General features: G+C 35.4%; 1 protein-coding gene across 10 annotated transcripts in view; it reads right to left on the bottom strand.

The window, feature by feature from the left end:
* The window catches only part of LOC142344563 (uncharacterized), a 74023-nt gene that overhangs the window by 31431 nt on the left and 22166 nt on the right, over positions 1-20426 (bottom strand). For 9 of the 10 annotated variants that reach the window (XM_075396332.1, XM_075396333.1, XM_075396328.1 and 6 more), the window contains 5 exons: positions 9084-9242; positions 6725-7003; positions 6074-6293; positions 5316-5435; positions 4509-4556 (listed from right to left, as the gene is read on the bottom strand). In XM_075396332.1, the coding sequence (XP_075252447.1) occupies positions 4509-4556; positions 5316-5435; positions 6074-6293; positions 6725-7003; positions 9084-9242 (826 nt within the window). The remainder of the gene's footprint in view (positions 1-4508; positions 4557-5315; positions 5436-6073; positions 6294-6724; positions 7004-9083; positions 9243-20426) is intronic. The other variant, XM_075396330.1, reaches the window with a different exon arrangement.

Here is a 20426-nt window from a genome sequence, read left to right as displayed (position 1 = left end):
CCATTGATTTCCATCAGGCAATGTGTTAGCGTTTTGTATTTGCTTTGGAAAAGAGGGCGCGCTTATGCATTCTAATTCTCTACATAATTGGCTAACTTCAAACATTCAAATAGGATCGCCTTTGATTCTGTTCAGCTTTAAAACTGACAAAAATGAAGGGGCTCATGCTATTATAATGTTTTTATAACAGTCCAGACGGCGAGCCACTTTTTACCTCCTCTTGGTTTTCAATTCGAAGAATTTCAATTATATAGGGGCACTGTCTTTTTTAAACATCTGTTCACACATTTTATGATTTTTGAATTCAAATTTGAGTAGCGATTTCAGTCACGTCGAAGCAGGAAGCGGATGGAATAATCTAGTGGCTTTGCGGAGCACAACTTTTTACTAGAATGCTACGTTGAAGTTAGAAAACGGTGTGTTTTTCGATAGTGGGTTCTTGTTGACAAGCGACATTTGGCTCCGATTTTCTACTGCTCGTCAAATTTTTTGGTTGGCTTCTTTTTGGTTTTTTCTAAAAGGTTTTCCAGATCCGATCCTAGTCACTACTAGGTCTAGCTTTTCGTTTAATCACTGAACATTCTTTGATTTGTAATTGAGAATGTCCTGCTATAACTTTTAATTCCTCGTCAAGGTTTTTGTTCAGTCATTCAAGAACTTTCAATTGAATTGCTTACGTGACGTCAATCTTTCACCCTTATTTTAACGAGCTTTTTGTTCCTAAGCGTTATCATAATGTTGCTCACGCGTGACTTACCTCACTCTAAAAAAGACTTCCCTCACTCCCAAAAATTGCTTTTGGTTATGTTATTTGAAGTTACTAAGTTCAACCGAGTATATTTCGCTCTAAATGAAGATTGGAGAGCAGCTCAACGAAACAACAGCTAAGTTTTACTATTTCTTCAAAATAAAAAAAAATCGGACATCTCAGCGAACATTTGAAAAACTGAATTTCACGAATCGTTCTTTTCATTCTTCTGGTCTACAAAGCTATTGCAAATATCTTCCTGGCAATTTCCCAGCTATGTTCTAAGTATGATGTCAACTAGTAAAAATTGAAACGTACATAGAAATATTGAATGCATACTTGGCTTAAGCATTAAATTTCAATAACGTTTCCAAGTCAATTAAAAAATTTCCTTTCCGTTCAGCCTCCTGTCAAAATTTTTTTGCTTAAAACAAGCATTTGTTGGATTGCTCTTTCACATTGCAGTGATGTAATGTACTACGAGTATATACGAATGCGGGACTAGCTGCTTCGCAAATAATCATGAGAGCTTTCTTTTTGTTTTGAGCTTGCTTTCGTTTTGTTTGCTCGAATACTATTTGGCTAGCCTGTACATAGAAAATTCAAGCGGTCATGGCCTTACTCATTTAACAAGGCACTTTTGTTGAATTTACGAGAACGTTCTGGTCGTGGTAAAACTCCTTTTCAGAAGCACATAAAAAATCATAAGAGTCCAGAAAATTATTTTCATATTTCCCAAGCAACCAAATCTATTTCTGTAAATTATCAGGGTCAAGCGTAAATTTTTTATGGCAAACACTTTTCTGAAGTTGTTGCTCTCCTTCTTCTTTACATAGCAATTGCTAGTAACAAATACCCAAATGAAAAACTTCCGCTGACATCTGTAGACACTTTTTTAAGAACATTGACTACACTTGAAACTAATTTTCCATTTAAAATAAATGGAAACCTCTCATAAACATGAATAGGAATATAGTTGACGTTTACAGATTTAATCAGCTTATTGGGGATAAACTTCCATTATTCTTGCAACATCACTGATGCCAGAACAAGCACCCAAATTTTGTTTCTAGACAAACAGACAAAAAAACCTTTTTTGATATACTCTCAAAATTAGAAACCTCTACGTTGGGTTGAGATATCCAAAAAGTGACCTTATAAAACATAAGCAAGTCTTCCCCCTTCATCACATTTATTGAGTGTTCCTTGACAACATTTCAAAAGTTTCATACTTGTGATTTTGAAATAAATTAAAAAAATTTGACTAAGCTTGAAACTAATTCTCCATTAGCAATAAAAAGAAAACTCTGATAACCATGAATGGGAATATGGTTAAAATTTAAAGATTTAATCAGCTAATTGGGTCAAAATTTGTTGGTCGCAAAATAAAAATAATGAGTGAAAAGTTCTCTTTGGCAAGAGGAATTTTTTGTTCCAATCTTCCAAATTGATTCCGGAACATTATACCAGCATTACTACTTTTTCTATATCCAATTTTGGCTGATGAATATCTTTTGCGAGGATGTTTAAAAATGGTACAGTAAGAAAGACCTTGAAAAACTGAACGGATTGTTGAAGAGAACTTTTCAATTATTTGATTTCTCGAGAAATTGAGGTCCACAGTTCCCAAAAAATTTTCTCGTCATTTCACGTTTCAAATTCGAGGCACCTAAAAATACTTGAAAAAATAGGAACTTATATTTTATGGATTTCTTTTTTCGATGGAATGAAACAGATTTCCATAATTGTTCCAGCCATACATGAAATTAATACCAGATCAATTTCTTTCGTTAAGTCAATTATGGCCGATCGATTTCGTCTGGGGAGAGATACAAAAAACACACCATCAAAATTTCATTACTGAAGGAAAATTTCAGCATTTACAATAGTACTTGTGAATTGAACTGTTTCTATTAGAAAAACTGCTAAGCATCATCTACTAGCTTGAAACTGAACGTAAACTGTCTTCTTATTTTGGTCCAAATACTTCATCACCTGGCCACACCATTCCCCAAGAAGGCTACTATTGAACTTTTGAAAATTCTTCCTGCTTTATCTACTTTTGCCGCATTTCCATTAATTGCAACCTTTTATACTTCTCTAAGTCACTAAGCAAAACAACGAAGTCCATAGAGAAAAATGAGAAGTGTGGAACATTCAATCAGCACAAGCACTTATTGAAGCCCAGTTGTAGATGCCCGGTATTTGAAGTTTGTTCTAATTAGTCTTAGCTAGATTTTCGTTACGTACACTTTGTTTCGATTGGTCGTAATAAGTTCTAATGCTAATAGTTCATTGAATTTCTTCTTTACTCGTCTCCTTTTATCTGTCCTTTTATTTGGAAGCAGGAAAAACCCTTAACACCAAAACATAGCCGGCAGATTGCCGGAAAAGCTGCGAAAGAATAGACTTGCGTGCCATATAATAGAGATAGCAACATACAGATAAGTTCAAAAAAAGGCATCGACGCCACTCAAAAAGCTATGTAAAAACATCCAGCGATAAATCAATAAAGCTTGTTCAAAATTCATTGCTCAGAAGCCCTTCCATAAGTGACCCTTATTACACATATGAGTTCCTTTGACCTTAATTTAATTCAAAGTAAACTTAAGTTTTAAAGTGCAAAAGTCATTTTATTGAGTGAGGTAAGTCACGTATGATCAAAATCTAATCCCACAAAAACTTTTGCTAGAGAGAGAGAGAGAGAGAGAGAGAGAGAGAGATAGAGAGTGAGAAATAGAAATGACGTCACGCGCGCAAAAGCCGTTAGTGAGAGGAAGTAAATCAGAAAATTTGACTTTTTCAACTTTGCTGTGTGAACAAATGTATAACGAAAAAGAGCGTCAGACGACGAAACAACAAAAACATAGCAGGACAAGTCCTGAAGTACAATTCAAAGAATTTTCATTGTCTAAACAAAAAAAGGCCTAGAACGGAACTATGAGTGAACTGTGAAAACCATTTCCAAAAAAAATCAGGTTAAAATAAAAAACCGAAAATCAGTGTCAAAATGCCGCATGTGAACAATAAACCACTAGCGAGAAATGGAAATTTGGTTCAAACAAAAAACTAGGCTTAGAATGAACTATGAATGGATAAGGAAAACCATTAAGAAGAAAATACGATCCAAAAAATTGAAAAAACAGTAAAAATGAAAGTGAAATTGCCGCATGTGAACAAAAAACCATGCGAAGAAAAATGGGTTTTGAGATATCTGTAAGACATGCGTGTGAGCGATTTGGCATTAACTAGCAGTAAGGCGGGAAAAATTGAGAATTTCACAAACATCCTTTTCATATATTAATATTTAACTGTAATAAATTAATTATATATACTACAGTTGGCAAAATGAAGTTATTCTAGCTTCAAAATTTGAGTAAAATCAGAAAGATTAGAAGATAGAAAAACACCAACATAAGCCAATAAGAGCTTCGCACCTTAGTTTCAACGCCCTTAAAGACTAGAGTGATTCAGGTAATATGAAAAAATGGAACTAAAAAAATTTGATAGAAAAATTCTTCAGCAAATTTTGATAAAAACTAACAAGGAATTTCAGAGATTTTTTAGTATACGAAGAAAATCGTTATTTCTCTGACTTAGTCCTATCCTATCCAATATAGAATCGAGATCTTTTCATTGACACAAGGGATTCATTTAATCATTGACCCAGGAAGAAACAGCAGTGAGCAAAATTTTTCAACAAGCAACAGTAGTTACAAACTGAATGGGTGTTGTCAAGTTAGTAGTTTTGATAGCATACCGATTCAGCGTCTCCCAAATACATGGAATACTCAAACACTACTCCAGCCTTAAAGACACAAAATAAAATGTGTAGTCAACGCATGAGGAACAAAACAAGCAAATGTCCATCATAAATCATGCGTAGTTATGAAAACATTTATGCTGTCAGTCAGGCCACGCTACTTAGAGGCAATGTCACATTAGCCTTTTTTAACCAACCATCACAATTATAACATAGGATTTGTTTCAACCACTTGCAATAAATCAATTGACGAATTATTCAAACATACATTTCAATTTTGACGTTCTCTATTCGTTTTTATCGGACTCCACCTTAAAATTGTATTTAAGTTGATGACATAGTAGAGAAAACGGCATAAAAATGGGAAATTATTTTCTTTGCTTTTTGTGTCAACTACAATATTTCCATAAATGATACCACCATAATTTTTGGTATTATTAACAAATAGTAATAATTTTTAGGGTCTAGGAAATAAACCCCACGGAAAAAAACACATAATTCTAGATAATAAATAAACTCCCACGGAAATAAATCCCCACTTTAAATTTCAATTTTGGTACCAATAATTTCTTCTGGTGTGATAGTTTCATATCAAGTCCCGCGGGCTCCTAAGTCATGGCCAAACGCACTAAATGCCCAGCTCGTTAAAAGTCAAGTGCGGGTTTATTTCGTGGGATTTATTTCCTATCTTAAAAATTAAGTGGTTTTTTCCGTGGGTTTTTTTCCAAAACAATTTTTTTCCAGTGACGATGACCATTTTTTTAAGTTTAGAAGCGGTTCTAGAGTTGAATTTGGCGAGGGTACCTTTTCCTTGAGTAGGATTGCATCCTCTACCACTCTGTACAGCAGGAGGGAGTCTTCTCTAAGGAAATCAAGCAGCTCATTGTAACAGTTCAGATCCAACACACGCACAGTATGGTACACCTGAAACATACACAAACAGTAACTTCTTATTTAGTCACATTTGCTTAATGCTCTTTAGTCAGAGAACTTAATCAGAGAACTTTAAAATATTTTTTTACTCGGTACCAGGATAGTAGCTCCAAAGACAGTAAATCGAAAAGAAAAGCAGATCGAAAATCAAATGTATTCAAGTTAAATAAGAATTGTGAACACACAAATGCTGTTGTATTTAATGTGTTCAGTCGTAAACTTTTTGGTTTTGATGATTCATTTCAAGCCCGCGGGCCGCTCAGGTGTGCCAGTGACTCCTGAGCCAACGCCAAATGCACAATTTTTGCGGTGCAAATAGCACTCAATTCCACTAATGAAAATGGAGTTCTAATTTTCAATATATTGTTCCAATTTTGCTGTTCTCGATCTACTATCTAGCCGCCTTAAAACCCGCTACACCCTTAATTTCAAAAACCACAGTGTTTAATATCTATTGTTGACAAGTTCAAAAATGCGTATGAAACATTAGAACATAATTCATGTTAACGGGTGGCTCTCGCTGAGCCTAGAAAATTGGTGCCTTTTTGTCTTTTTAAGCCCAATAAATTTTAAGCCCAATAAAAATGCACCCAAGTAAGACTCAGAAGTGTAAAATGTCTTCCACTTACAGCTCGCACTCTCAATGTGCAATTCTCTTCACAACTCTTGGCCTTGTTGTCCACTGTGTACCATGCCTCGTGCCAATCACCACTGATCTCTCGCATGTCTAACTCAACAGTGCCCAGCTGGTTAGTGGCAGCGGCCACCTCTTTCTTCTTCTTCTTACCATCCGATTCTTTGAATATCTTGATCTGGATCTTCTTTATTGGCTCCACTTTTGACAACTGCCTAAAAATACAAACGATAGAGAGTCGCTCGAAGTACAATAATTGGTTCATCATTGCTACTCTATATAATTTTTGAAATCCAACAATAAATTTTCAGCAGAATATCACAAAATATGCTAGGTAAAATTCAATTTTCTTCATAACCCGAGTTTGGAAAATACCGCTTTTTGTTTGAATATGAACAACAATTTGAATACAACAATCATGTTTAAAAGATGGAGCGGGAAAAACGGTTATTGCTCTTGGCAATTTGACTTGTGACTGAAATGGGATTATGCAACTAACGCGCATACCATGTTTTCAAAAATAATATAATAATGCTAGGCAATTATAGAATACTTCGACGAATTCCGAAACGTTGAAAGCCATTGATCTAACAAATTTCTTTACCAAAAATGCGCAAAGTCAAGGCGAATTGTGTCGGCGACTTACATAGGGGAAAAGTTGAAGAGCTCGCCCCAAAACAGGATATCCAATTTGGGCTTAGCTGTCGTTTGGCCCAGCTCGATACCATTGACGAGGATCTGACAATAGATCCTTTGTTTCTGCTTACTCGGCGCGCCTTTCATCTCCAACACATGCATCCTCAACGAACTGGCCTCTCGAGGAGCTTGCAACATTCCAGGAGCTGCGGCAACTTGTGTTGGCATTTGTTGCATCATTGCAAGTTGGTTCTGCTGTTGAAGAACAGATGCTGTTGAAGATGTTGGGCTGGAAAAAAGATCGCTAAGATTTTGCACAAGTACTCCGTGGTTAACAGCTAAAATCTCAATTTTTGAAATTTAAAAATATCCCAGGAAACTATTTAAAATGATCGGCATTTTCTGTTCCTTCGGAACAAATTCAAGACTTTATTCGCTTTTAATTTAATTGAATTTCCGACGCATTTTTAAATCTTAAATATTAGACAAATTCCGGACTAACTTCTAACAAATTTTTCTGCATTACTAGTTCATGTTTGAAAAATTAGATGGAAAAATTGCCTTTGCATGTGATAAATTTTACAACATTACATAAAAAAGTCTCTTTAATAAACAGAACGTTTGCTTAAAAAATAAACAAATCAAAAGGCTAAAAAATGGTGAAAACAATTTTCTTTCAATTTTTATGCTTTCAAAAGTAGCTTGTAGTAATTATTTCGATCCTTTCGCTCGTCTTAATTTTGATCAATTTAATTTTTATTTACGTACACGTCGTGAACTTTAAATCATTCAGAACTGAAATACACGCGCTGTTTGCCGGTGGTTTTCAACGAGACGTCAAGAGTGCAACAGTAGCATTAAAGATTCAGCAGTCGAATACGGTCAAATTACTCTCAAACGACTGCCGAGCGGTTGGCTTTGTCAGTAGCTTGAATAACATACTTGGAGTCTATTAAGCCAAAAGGCTCCAAGTATATGTTAGAGTATAGTTCTTGGAAGCCTGAGGCAATTAGAGCTCAAATTGCCGAAGGCTTCCCAGAACTATACTCTAACTTATTTAGACCTCAATTCCGCTGTTCAAAACTCACGAGAGAATTCAATTAAAATTTATAGTAACATTGCCATTCTCGTGCAGCGAATCAATCTAACAATCGAATAATTGTTCAACCCAAATAATATTTTTTTTTCTGAATTGCTTGATATTATTGTAGCAGTGAATGAATTGCACAGAGTCGTCAGCCGGCAATGCTGTGCCACTCTCATTGTCACTCTTTATGGTTTTTAGAAAAATGAGCAATTCATAAAAATATTTCTTTATATTGACTCAATTATAGACCTTAAAAAAGTCCTCTTTGCCGATCTTGTTATATTTTGTGACTGTTTCCCGTTTTCAATTATCTCCTTCAATTATCTTCGAAAAGTATGTGCTTTGTCTCATGAGAAAAAATTGGGCTTCCAATTAAATTTTCCAAGAAACATGCCTTAAGGCTTCCAAGAATTTTTTCCAAGAAGTTTGCTCAGTTGATTGCTCATTTTATACTATTTTGTAAGGTTGAACTCTTCAAGACAAGTGTGAAAAGCGAGCAAAAACTGATTAAGTTGAAAGTCTAGTGTGATATGATACGTGAAATCTTGAAAAAAAGTGGGACGCTTGAAAAAGTATGAAATGACTTCTTGTTTGATCAACTTTCAAAATTAGTGATCGAGCCTAACTTTATTGTTGATTTTCTTTAACAGCGAAATTGAGGTCTAAGAGAACTTAATGCCCTCCGGGCGTTACCTACTCATCCTGTTTTTGAGGATCAAAAGTCCTAAGCGTCAGACGAAAAGGCGGTCAAGCGAAAAACCAAGACCACAGGACTAATATAATTATTACAAACCTCATTTGAGAGCAACTAAACACCAGCTTAAAATAATGGCGCTGAACTTACAGCAACCCCTACACTTATTCGATAACAAATCTACGTGTATGTTTCTTTCCGGTCCTTATGTTTAATTATCAATAGTCTTGAATATTTAGGAGCCCTTCACTGATCTTGGATAGTGATGTAAATCATTTATCATCAAAAACTAATCCCGTTACTCAGCAAAAAACCTCACGGCCAATGAGTGTAAAAATGATATCACGCATAAAAGCAGTTAAAAATCGGCACGAAAATATTGTAAAAATGACGTGTTCAGGTTTGATGTGAAAAATTGCAATGAAAAACCTCAGTATAGCTATACTCAGCTTACAGTTTCTCAGCTATCATAAATATATCCCATCTTCGGATTCTAAATTGCATGATCGCAACATAGCCAGCGTGGCATCAAAATCAGCCGCGATTTTCCTCAAACGTCTAAAAATTGAAAATAAAACGAACACTTACAACTGCATAGCTTGTTGCTGCTGATGCCCGATCAATGGTGCCCCACTTGAAGCACTGCTGTTGTTTATGTTGAGAGAAGATGCCAGTGACTGAACAGACTGATGATTGGCTGAAGTCATAGAACTCGGCGTCTGACGCAATGTGGCAGTTCGATTGGCGCTGAAACAGTGTTTAGAAGATGAGTTAGAAATCCCACTGGCCGAGGAAGTTCCTCCTCCTCCGCTTGACGTTGAGGCGGAGTCCGATTTGAAGGAACTTTGATTGCCTCTGCTCGACTTGCGACGCTTTTTCATATTTACAATTAACAAATGATAGTCCACAGAGTCAGCATGTAATAATATCATAACAACCGCATCAATAGAACAAACAATTATTTAAAAGTTTTAGGACAAATGCTTTTCTATCAAAGTAAGACCTTGGGATAAGAAAAGCAGAAATGATTCAAGGAGTTTTCAGAGGACAGCATTTGTGTATTAGTTCATTAAGCTAACTGTTAGTTGAACATGAGCTCGACTAAGTCATAATGGGGTTGAAGAAGACATAAAAAAGCTGTAAGAGGCACTCGAGCTTTATCTATAATCATAACCAAAGCTCGTCATTCAAATGGAAAAATTGGACGAAGTTTACCATTCTTTGGTTCCCAGCATTTATGGACAATTCATCGACAAAATAGCCAAATTAAGGAAACTGACTTTCAATGTTACAGTCAAACCCGACAAAAATTCTATACACTTCCTCCTATATAGTGCAATTGGGATCAAGTCAATTTTTGGACAAGGAAGCAAATATCGGGATAGGAAATAAACGAGGCTTTAAAACCAAAGTGATATTGCATTGCGCTCTGAGCGATCGTAGTATTAATAGCAATATAACTCCTAATGATCCAGTAATATTGGCTCAATTATTGGGAATAATTGGAAACGCACTCTCAAAACTCTTTCCCTGCACTTAGGACCACAGCACATTTTCCACATTAGGCACAATCATAATCAAACGCACAAATCAAAACACTGTGAAATCCAAACACGCAGTTCACCATTAAGACGGTTTAGGTCTTTCATGAAGAGCAATTTCAAATCGAGACTAGCTCCAATTTGAACTTATCTCAGTTCTGTGAAATTACGTGTGAAGCCATATAGGTGTATAGTTATTATATGAGCGAGAGTTGTAATAGTGGTCTGTTATGAGGGAGCTTTGCAAATCTCTTAAAGCCACAGGACACTGCTAAGGTAAGCAGCAAGCAGGTTGAGGAGAAAGCAGAGACTGATAGACGTGAAATTGTGAGTTGGTTTAATTTGAACTGAAGATTGCTTGCATGTATTGGAAGTAATATTAGTAGCAGAGGTAGAAGTAGTAATAGTAAAGGGAGAGAAGATTATTTTTACTTGGATGATTATTGTAATATCTTCCTTACGCACTTGTGTCGTCTGCCTGCTTTTCCCAGCTCAGCTCAAGTAAAGTATGAAGTCAAGGTAATTGGAGTGACTATACACAGAAGAGTACAGAATGGCAGCAGGATAGTGTATAGAGGAAGGGATAGGAAACATAGAGAGAGAAAACAGTTGGCTAATGTACAGGAGGGCAAACAGGGCAATCAACTAGAATAGATTCCAGGTAGCGCTATTCTCTTCCCCTCTTTCTCTCTCATTTCTCATTCTCTTTCCTCTGATCACAGGTTAGCCCAATTACTACATGCACGGGCAACAATAAAGGCAATACTATATACAAACACAAATACTTCGATGTAAAATGCTGCCAAATTCAAGTTCAAAATCCCCAATATTTGTTTACTGCCCAGGTTTTGGTTTTTTGTTAACGTTTTCTATCACCTATAAGACAATTTTGTAACACTGAGAAAATGGGCTGTAATTGAGGATCGAACTCCGAGCGTGGTTTCAGTTCCAACTGATACACGGCAGGCTTTCTTTGTATCCCGAAATCAGGTGCGACTTGGCGAAACGATCCTAAACGCTTTCACTATGCAGCTGCCCGAAACAATGAAAACGTTTAAAACTACAATAAAGTTGGCAAACTATTCACCCTGACATGCACAAAAACTTAAAATAAAATCACATTCAATATTTAAAGTGTGAGCGTCATACTCGTCAAAGACGACCAACTAACAAACCTTCGCAAGTATAAGTTTATTATTATCATCTTAAAAGTTTTAAAAAATGTGTGCTTTTTTAATCGGCTAGGCTATAGTGATGCCAAACATGATAAAACTGATAGGAAGGGGGGGAATCAATTACATGTACACAAGGAACGGACGATTATCTTAATCAATAGAAGCGCAAGGTTGCCACAACAAAAGAGTGAAAAAAAGAGAAAGAATGGAAGAGAAAGAAGGACAAAAAAGAAAAAGAGATGTGTAGTTGGAACACCTACGGGCACAGTAGCACATTAAACTAACTCAACTAGTAAGTAGGAGGCCAACAGAGGCTACTGAAGTTATAGATTATGAGAAATCAGGGCAAAAGAAAACGTTGCCTGTTATCAAGTTACACAACTTGCTATAAGTAACATAATTCTCTTTGGGATCTCAGTGAGAATCAATGTACGTGTTACACCTTTATACCCACACACCCCAGCGGGTGACATTTTGATTACCCAAAAAGAGGAGAGATGAAGAGAAGGAAGCTTGCCGAAACATGAACAATATGAAAAATGTCATGGATTTATAGCAGACAATTCATATTACGGATTGCTTAATTTTATCACCAAGCTTGTGCATGATTTAGAATACATCTCAATTAACACGTAATTACAGATCTTTAGCCGGCAATTCAGAGTCCTCTAAAGTTGTCTGCTCGCAAAATAAAGTAGATGAGTTCAATGAGTTCTTCGCAAACATTGGGAAAAAATTGAATGCAGAATTTTTAACAAGAAGTGCCGTTACAATAGAAAACCAGAGTCAAAGTATGTTTCTAAAATGGATATCTGCAAATGACGTAATGTACGCTATCAACAACTGTAAAAACAAATTTAGTCTTGATTGCTATAACTTGAACTATTTTTTCATTAAAAAAGTTTCTGACTGCTTAACAGCTCCTTTACAACTCTTGTTTAACAGATGCATAGAACTTGGACAATACCCAGAGAGTTTGAAAATAGCAAAAGTTATACCATTCTTCAAAAATGGAAATAAAGATGACCCATCAAATTTCAGGCCCATCTCGTTGCTACCAATTATAGGGAAAATCTTTGAGCGGATTATATTTGATCAAATTCAAAACTACCTAAACGTTTTCGAAATTCTCTCAGATTCACAATTTGGCTTCAGGCACGGGAAGAGCACAGTCGATGCCAATGCAACCTTAATAGAGGAAATAAGATCAAATCTCCACAAAAACAGTGAAAAAACCAAATGCACCTTTCTAGACTTAAAGAAAGCTTTTGATACTGTCGATCACAAGATTTTACTACAAAAGTGTTATATATATGGTCTGCGTGGTCCAATATACAACATTTTAAAATCATATTTGTCCAAACGAACGCAATATACTTTAATTGGAGATAAAAAGTCCAAACTGAATCTTATAGAACTAGGCGTGCCACAGGGATCAATTCTTGGCCCACTGTTGTTTATTATCTACATGAATGACTTAAGTTTGTCCCAGAAAAAATCAAATGTTATTTTATACGCCGATGACACTGTTGTGAAGAGCAGAAGTTCTGCATCGAAAATTGACGATGATCACGACAGAGCACTAGATAACGTCAATGATTGGCTCATAAAAAATAAACTAACACTGAACAAGGAAAAAACAAAAAGCATGCTTTTTGTAAAGAAAAATCGAAAAAATGTTGTGTCAAGAACATTTATAAAAAACACTAAAATTGAAGAAAAACAAAGTTTAAAATACCTGGGCATCACGATAGATAACGATCTACGTTTCACAAAGCACTCAAAGCATGTGGTCACAAAACTTTTGTCGAATTGTTCTACCTTTTATAAACTAAGAAATGTTTTGAGAGAATCACAGATGATAAAAGCGTTTAAAACATACATACAGCCAATAGTACAATACGGAGTCCTGATATACGGGTCAACAACAATCACAACTATTAGGGAAATAGACAAAGTTATCAAACGTATCGTGCGGCTAATTTTTCATCGAAAAAAGTTTGAAAGCACTTACGAAGAAAGAGTAAAACATAGGATCTATTTAGCCTCGGAGTTACATGCCTATGAGGTTCTTAAGCAGACACTAAAAAACATAAGGGGGCAATGTAATATTTCACCAATTTCAAAGGGTTTCTCAATGCAAAATTGCCTTAAAAAAAGCAAGCGGTTGATTAAAAACAAAATAACTCAAGGTAAAAATCTATTTCACAGTTTTTCAATAATAGTTAGGATAAGGCGAGTCTTAAGAATGCTTCTAGGTTACGATGATGAAATAATAGAAAAGATTGAAAACATGTCTACTGCCGAAACAAAAAATTTCTGTCATCAATTTCTAGATAATTATATTTTGGGTAATGAGGACATAGTCAGACTGTTGTATGAGTTTTAATATCACAACTCAAAGGCGTTCCATAACCAGAATAATGTTTTCACTAGGTTTAATGCTACCTTCAAAAATAGTGCTTCCTCTTTTTTTTCTTTCTTCATTTTGAATCACTTTCATCCAGATAAACTGAACGAGACACTTGAGAACGGGCCATCGGCCCAATAGTGCTCTCCCACAGTCAAATATGTGATTGTATTTGTACAAGTAATTGTGAAAAGCTACTTATTGACTGATGGAAACAAATTATTATTATTATTAACTATATACATAACATGACCTCTTATGACTTTTAGAATTTGATTAATAACTTTATGTTCACAGGCAACCAATTCTCCCTCCTAAATTTATTTCACTCGTTCACATAGTTATATCTCAATCAATCTCATTTTCATCCTCATAATTCAGCTGTTCTTAATCTGATCTCTTTTATAACAAGAAACTAACCCTCCTCACATACCAAATAAAGCTCCTGCATAATTATACTTAACATTTAAAATAGCAAAAAATATAAGAAAATTAGGATCTTTTCCGTTTGTGCCCCCATCTTAGTGGGTGCATATTATTTGCCACCCCAACGCACGTGCCATATTTTTACATGATGATTTACTACATAAAGGCATGTGGTCTGTAGCTGGGGCGCATAACTTACTGGGGGGCACAAACGGAAAAGATCCGAAAATTAACTGACAAAAACCGATACAGCAAAGTTTACTTAGGTTGAGACTCCAAAAAACTAGGTCTTGCAGAACAGGTAGTTTGCGAAAAATGACACCAAATGACAGATAATTTAACCAAATTGGTTAATAATTGAAAAACCCAGGAATGGGAAAGCAGATGAGAGACAAAATCATAAAAAAATATTTTCTATAAAATTCTCTACAAAATGCTAACAGGCACTTTTGCAACCAATTTTAGTAAAAAAACAAACATAACAGACTAAGTCGGGGGAATTGCTCTCAAACGATTGGTGAGCTGTTGGCTTTGTCAGTAGCTAGGTACGGTTTAGTGAGGCTAGCTTTAGCTTAATTGAAGGGGCGTAAGTGAGAGCAGCGGGGAGGGGGTGCACCGGGGGCTGATGGGGTGGCAACAGCGGGCGGGGGGGGGGTCAATCTCTAACCTAGAGTATCTCCAAAACAGAGTCTGTGAATCGCATACTTGAAGACTAGTGAGCTGAAAGGCTCTAAGCGCACTTAATGCCCGCTCGGCGCTACCTGTTAATCCAGTTTTTAAGGACGAAAAGTCAAATGCGTGCGATGAAAAATTGGTCAAGCGAAAAATCGCATAAAAAAGACCGACAGGACTAATATTATTGCTATCAATTTCGTTTGAGAGCAATTAATCACATCCTAAATCAATCACCACGCCAATACTTCGCAGAAAAAAAATTAAAAATGCAAAGAATGAACAACCTGAAACAATTGTAAAACTTATTTCAGTAAAAATGGCTGTCAAGTCTTTTCCCAATCATTATTCAAGGAAAAATTTAAGTAAATCTACTGCTAGATCAGAAACTCATTGAATACCAGACACAAAAATATTGAAAAATTCAAAAATAAAAACCTGAAAGAAATTATAACTTTTTATATTTTATTTTAGTAAAAAAATGCCAAATCTAGCGTTCAAGTGTCAATTCATAGCAAAAAAGAACAATAGAATAGCTCTTACTTAAAAATGGATCCAGAAAAACAGACTAAAAGTCAGCAAAAATTTGAACAAATTGACGCAATTTTCTTGAAAGACAGTCATAATGGCAAAAACTACTAATTTCAGTCACGAAATTCCCCAAACGCTATTAAAAAACGATGGAGATTACAAAAACTACGAAAAATTGGTGAGCTGCTGGCTTTGTCAGTAGCTAGGTACGGTTTAGTGAGGCTAGCTTTAGCTTAATTGAAGGGGCGTAAGTGAGAGCAGCGGGGAGGGGGTGCACCGGGGGCTGATGGGGTGGCAACAGCGGGCGGGGGGGGGGGGTCAATCTCTAAACTAGAGTATCTCCAAAACAGAGTCTGTGAATCGCATACTTGAAGACTAGTGAGCTGAAAGGCTCTAAGCGCACTTAATGCCCGCTCGGCGCTACCTGTTAATCGAGTTGTTGAGGACGGAAAGTCAAATGCGTGCGACGAAAAATTGGTCAAGCGAAAAATCGCATAAAAAAGACCGACAGGACTAATATTATTGCTATCAATTTCGTTTGAGAGCAATTAATCACATCCTAAATCAATCACCACGCCAATACTTCGCAGAAAAAAAAATAAAAATGCAAAGAATGAACAACCTGAAACAATTGTAAAACTTATTTCAGTAAAAATGGCTGTCAAGTCTTTTCCCAATCATTATTCAAGGAAAAAATTTAAGTAAACCTACTGCTAGATCAGAAACTCATTGAATACCAGACACAAAAATATTGAAAAATTCAAAAATAAAAACCTGAAAGAAATTAACTTTCTATATTTTATTTCAGTAAAAAAATGCCAAATCTAGCTTTCAAGTGTCAATTCATAGCAAAAAAGAACAATAGAATAGCTCTTACTTAAAAATGGATCCAGAACAACAGACTAAAAGTCAGCAAAAATTTGAACAAATTGACGCAATTTTCTCGACAGACAGTCATAATGGCAAAAACTACTAATTTCAGTCACGAAATTCCCCAAACGCTATTAAAAAACGATGGAGATTACAAAAACTACGAAAAATTGGTGAGCTACTGGCTTTGTCAGTAGCTAGGTACGGTTTAGTGAGGCTAGCTTTAGCTTAATTGAAGGGGCGTAAGTGAGAGCAGCGGGGAGGGGGTGCACCGGGGGCTGATGGGGTGGCAACAGCGGGCGGGGGGGGGGGGGGGGTCAATCTCTAACCTAGAGTATCTCCAAAACAGAGTCTGTGAATCGCATACTTGAAGACTAGTGAGCTGAAAGGCTCTAAGAGCACTTAATGCCCGCTCGGCGTTATCTGTTAATCCCCTTTTTGAGGACGAAAAGTCAAATGCGTGAGACAAAAATTGGTCAAGCAAAAAATCGCATAAAAAAGACCGACAGGACTAATATAATTGCTATCAATTTCGTTTGAACAGGACTAATATAATTGCTATCAATTTGCTATCAATTTCGTCTGATCTAAATGTATAAGTTCTTGAAAATTTTAATTTTTATCAAAATTTGTAATTTGCGATACCATTTAGAAAAAAAATTTCCAAAACATTCCCGTTGGAGCCATAGAGTTTATTAACCGACGAATAGAGGAGCACTTGTAGGAAACTCAGCAGACCGAAGTTACGCCCTGCAAAACAAACACACACGCGCGCGCACACACAGACGCACACGCACACACACATACACTAACTCAAAAACTTGCAGGGGGCACACAGGCATAAACAAGCATGGGCGAGTACACTCATAAACAAACAAATGTGTATTAAACACCGAATTTAGCGCCACCTAAACAATTGATTGTTGGCCTGGGCATCTAACTTTTGCATCAATTATTCCAGGAAAAAAATTACAGCTAGAGTTACATTACAAACATATCGAAACAGGGCGGGGGGAAGGTTTGCAGGGGCTGGACGAGAGGAGGTCCAAACAAGCTGAGGGTGAGGTGAATTGCTTGTGGTAGGGGGTCAAAATTTTAAGTTTAAGAAACGCCCCCGCGCCATAGAGCCACAGGACTAATTTAATTGTTACAAACTTTGTTTGAGACGAATTTAATAAAACCGACTAGCGTCAGAAGAAAGCTCTCGAATCGAACGACTATTGGGAGCTTAAACATATTGCAAACGGCTTCCGTTAAGGTGCGGCGCGGAGTGTAGCCTACAGAATGGGTGAGTAAGAATTTCATTTAGGTGCTTCAAATAACGCCATCAGAGGTTAGTATTTGCCACTTAAGATTTGAAGAGAACAAGGCGGCTCGTTAATGTGCGTTCGCACATGATGTTCCGACCCGAGCTCATCTACATTTTTGACTTAATTGCAAACCAAAAGAAGAAATCACAAAAACAGATATTTGAGTTTAAAACAATCGTTACACAACCTATCTACTAAATGAATTGATTAATGCCATGCCTTATTACAGCGCCAATGAGACCTGATCTTAAAGAGACTACGAGACACAAAAACAACCAAAAAAATTAGCAAAAACAAAAATTTCACGGCAAAAACTAAATATCTATATTTAAAAGCACATAGTAACAACGTCCAAATGCAGTCAGATAAAAACTTAACTACTCAAATTTACTTTCTCGTTACTATACAGCGGATGGAAAGTTTTCTTAATGAGACTATAGTACAAGTCAAAAAAGAGAACGATCAATGAGGCGAAATTCAAAAATTAATCAACATTTTTTAAACCAGAAATTTCAAAAGTCTTAAAAATCATTAGCTTTTAACTAAATAATCCCTGGTAAATTACTAAAAAGTTATTACAAAACCAAAAGGCATGTCTTTGTGTAGACTAAGCCTTAGAAACGAACTAAAGAAAAAAATTAAAAATTACAAACGATTTGCGAAAACACAAACTATTGCTACCATTAAAATCATTAGCTATTATTTGAACATTAAGTATTTTCAATTCAATTCTCATTTCTACTAATTGACGACTCAAAAAAGGTTTATAAAAACGCATATTTTCCAGCAAACAAAGCATCGGTGACAAATAATATCAGTAGATATGTTATTTTTTGAAACACAAGAAATTGGATGTGACCTCTCATTGATGAAAATAAGTTACAACTTGACGAAAAGAACAACAAAAACTGAAAAATGTTTGAAAATATATACATAAACTTTAAGACTAAGGGCTATAAACAGTTTAACACATTGGGGTAATATCTTTAATTCCATCCTCAATCACAAGCTAAAGAGACTTGTCAGCAATTTACGGCTACCGAAAGAACAAAAACAGGCAAAAACAGCAATTTCACGAAAAAATTGAACGAGAAAAGTGTCGAAGGCATTAAAAAATGAACTTTTCACCAAAAACTTTTCTATGTACAACTCAATTTTTAACAGCAATGGCTTTCCTTTTTTATCATTATAATTTCAAAAAATCAAACATGAACAAATAATTAGAACCACGAAATTTTTGAGAAAACTCGTAGTATCAACGCCATTAATTTCATTAGCTTACAACGGAATCCGCTAAATACGCTACATTATGCCTCCATGGGACAAAAAATTTGTTTGCCAATCTTATTTTGTCAATAAATAAAGCATTAAAACAAGTTATTGACGATCAAAACAACAACAAAGACAGAAAACAACCAAAAATTCAGTAGAAAAGTGCCAGAAGAAAGTGTCGAAGAAATTTAAATCATAAGTTCCTCTCTGAAAACTTTATATATGATCCGTTGAACGTCTTCCCTAAACCGATGGGAACTATCAGTATTAGGATAATGTGATAAGATTTCAAAAGGATCAAAAAATAAGAGAGAAGATCCGAAAATTTAAAAAAATATATGAAAACTAGTGGCATTGAAGTTTTAAAACTAATAGGTAGAAGCTAAAACCTCTAACCAGATTATTTTTGGCTGCATCAGAATTAAATTGGAATCCCAAAACTACAAAGTCTGACTGAGAGTTCACGAAAAAACGTTTAGGATGGTTTATGTTCCAAAAAAATGCCGAAAAACTATTTTTATATTTTTAAAGTCTTAACAGCTATTAACCTCAAAAGCTTTTAACAGAGGTCAATATAAACAATCAGAAATAACACGACGGCAGGAAAAGATGTTTGTCGTGCAGAGATAATAAATAAGAGATCAAGTAAGTCTTAATACTAAGAAAACAACACCGAAAACAGGCAAAGACCAAAAATTCAGAAAAAGAGTGCCAGAGGAAAGTGTCGAAGCCATTTAAATCATAAGCTCTTCACTTTATCTTTGGTCCGTTGAACGTCTTCCTTAAACTAATGGGAACTATCAGTAATAGAATGATGTGACAAGATATCGAAAGGATCCAAAAAAGAGAAAAAGTACTCAAAATTTTTAAAAAAAATATATGAAAACTCGTGGCATTGAAATTCTAAAATAAAAGGTATAAGATGAAAACGATAACCAGATTAAATTTGGCTGCACTAGAAATAAAAAGGGATCCTGTATGTACTAAGACTGACTTACAGTCCACAAAAAAATTTAGGATCGGTTAATGTTCAAAAAAAATTTTCGAAAAGTCTTAACAGCCATTAAACTCAAAAGCTTTTAACACAGTTCAATAACTACTCTCAGAAATAACACGATGGCAGGAAAAAATGTTTGTCATGCAAAGATCATCAATAAGAGATCACAATAAGATCTAAGACTGTGAAAACAGGCAAAAACCAAAATTCAGAAAAGTGCGAGAAAATTTCGAAGCCATTTAAACCATTAGTTTTTCTCTAAAAACTTTATCTGTGATCCAGTGAATGTATTTAAAACACAATGGGATTAGAATAATATTTGGATAATGTGTATAATATTTGGATAACGTGATAAGAGTTCAAAAGTAACCAATAATACGAAAAATTTTTATTAAATTTTTTTTTAATTCTTCTGTTATTGAAGTCATATAATCATAGTTAGAAGATAAAACCGCTGACGAGATTTAATTTACTTGCAGTAGAAAGCAAGTGGGTTCTGTCAAAACTGAATTTGACTAACAGTTCACGAAGATTTCAAGATTGGTTAAAGTTCGAAAAAATTTTCGAAAAATTATTTTTAAATTCTTAACAGCCACTAAATTCAATAAATTTCAACGGCAGTCAATAAATACGCTCAAATATGCTTCAATATGAGTATGGGGATGTTTGTCATGCATATGTGATCAATAAGACATCGCAACAAGTCTTATGACTATGAAAACAACAA

Source organism: Convolutriloba macropyga, chromosome 8, assembly GCF_964194025.1.
Source record: "Convolutriloba macropyga chromosome 8, txConMacr16.3, whole genome shotgun sequence".
NCBI lineage: Eukaryota > Metazoa > Xenacoelomorpha > Acoela > Convolutidae > Convolutriloba > Convolutriloba macropyga.
The sequence above is the reverse complement of the archived record's forward strand: the minus strand, read 5'-3'. Positions and strand labels throughout refer to the sequence as shown.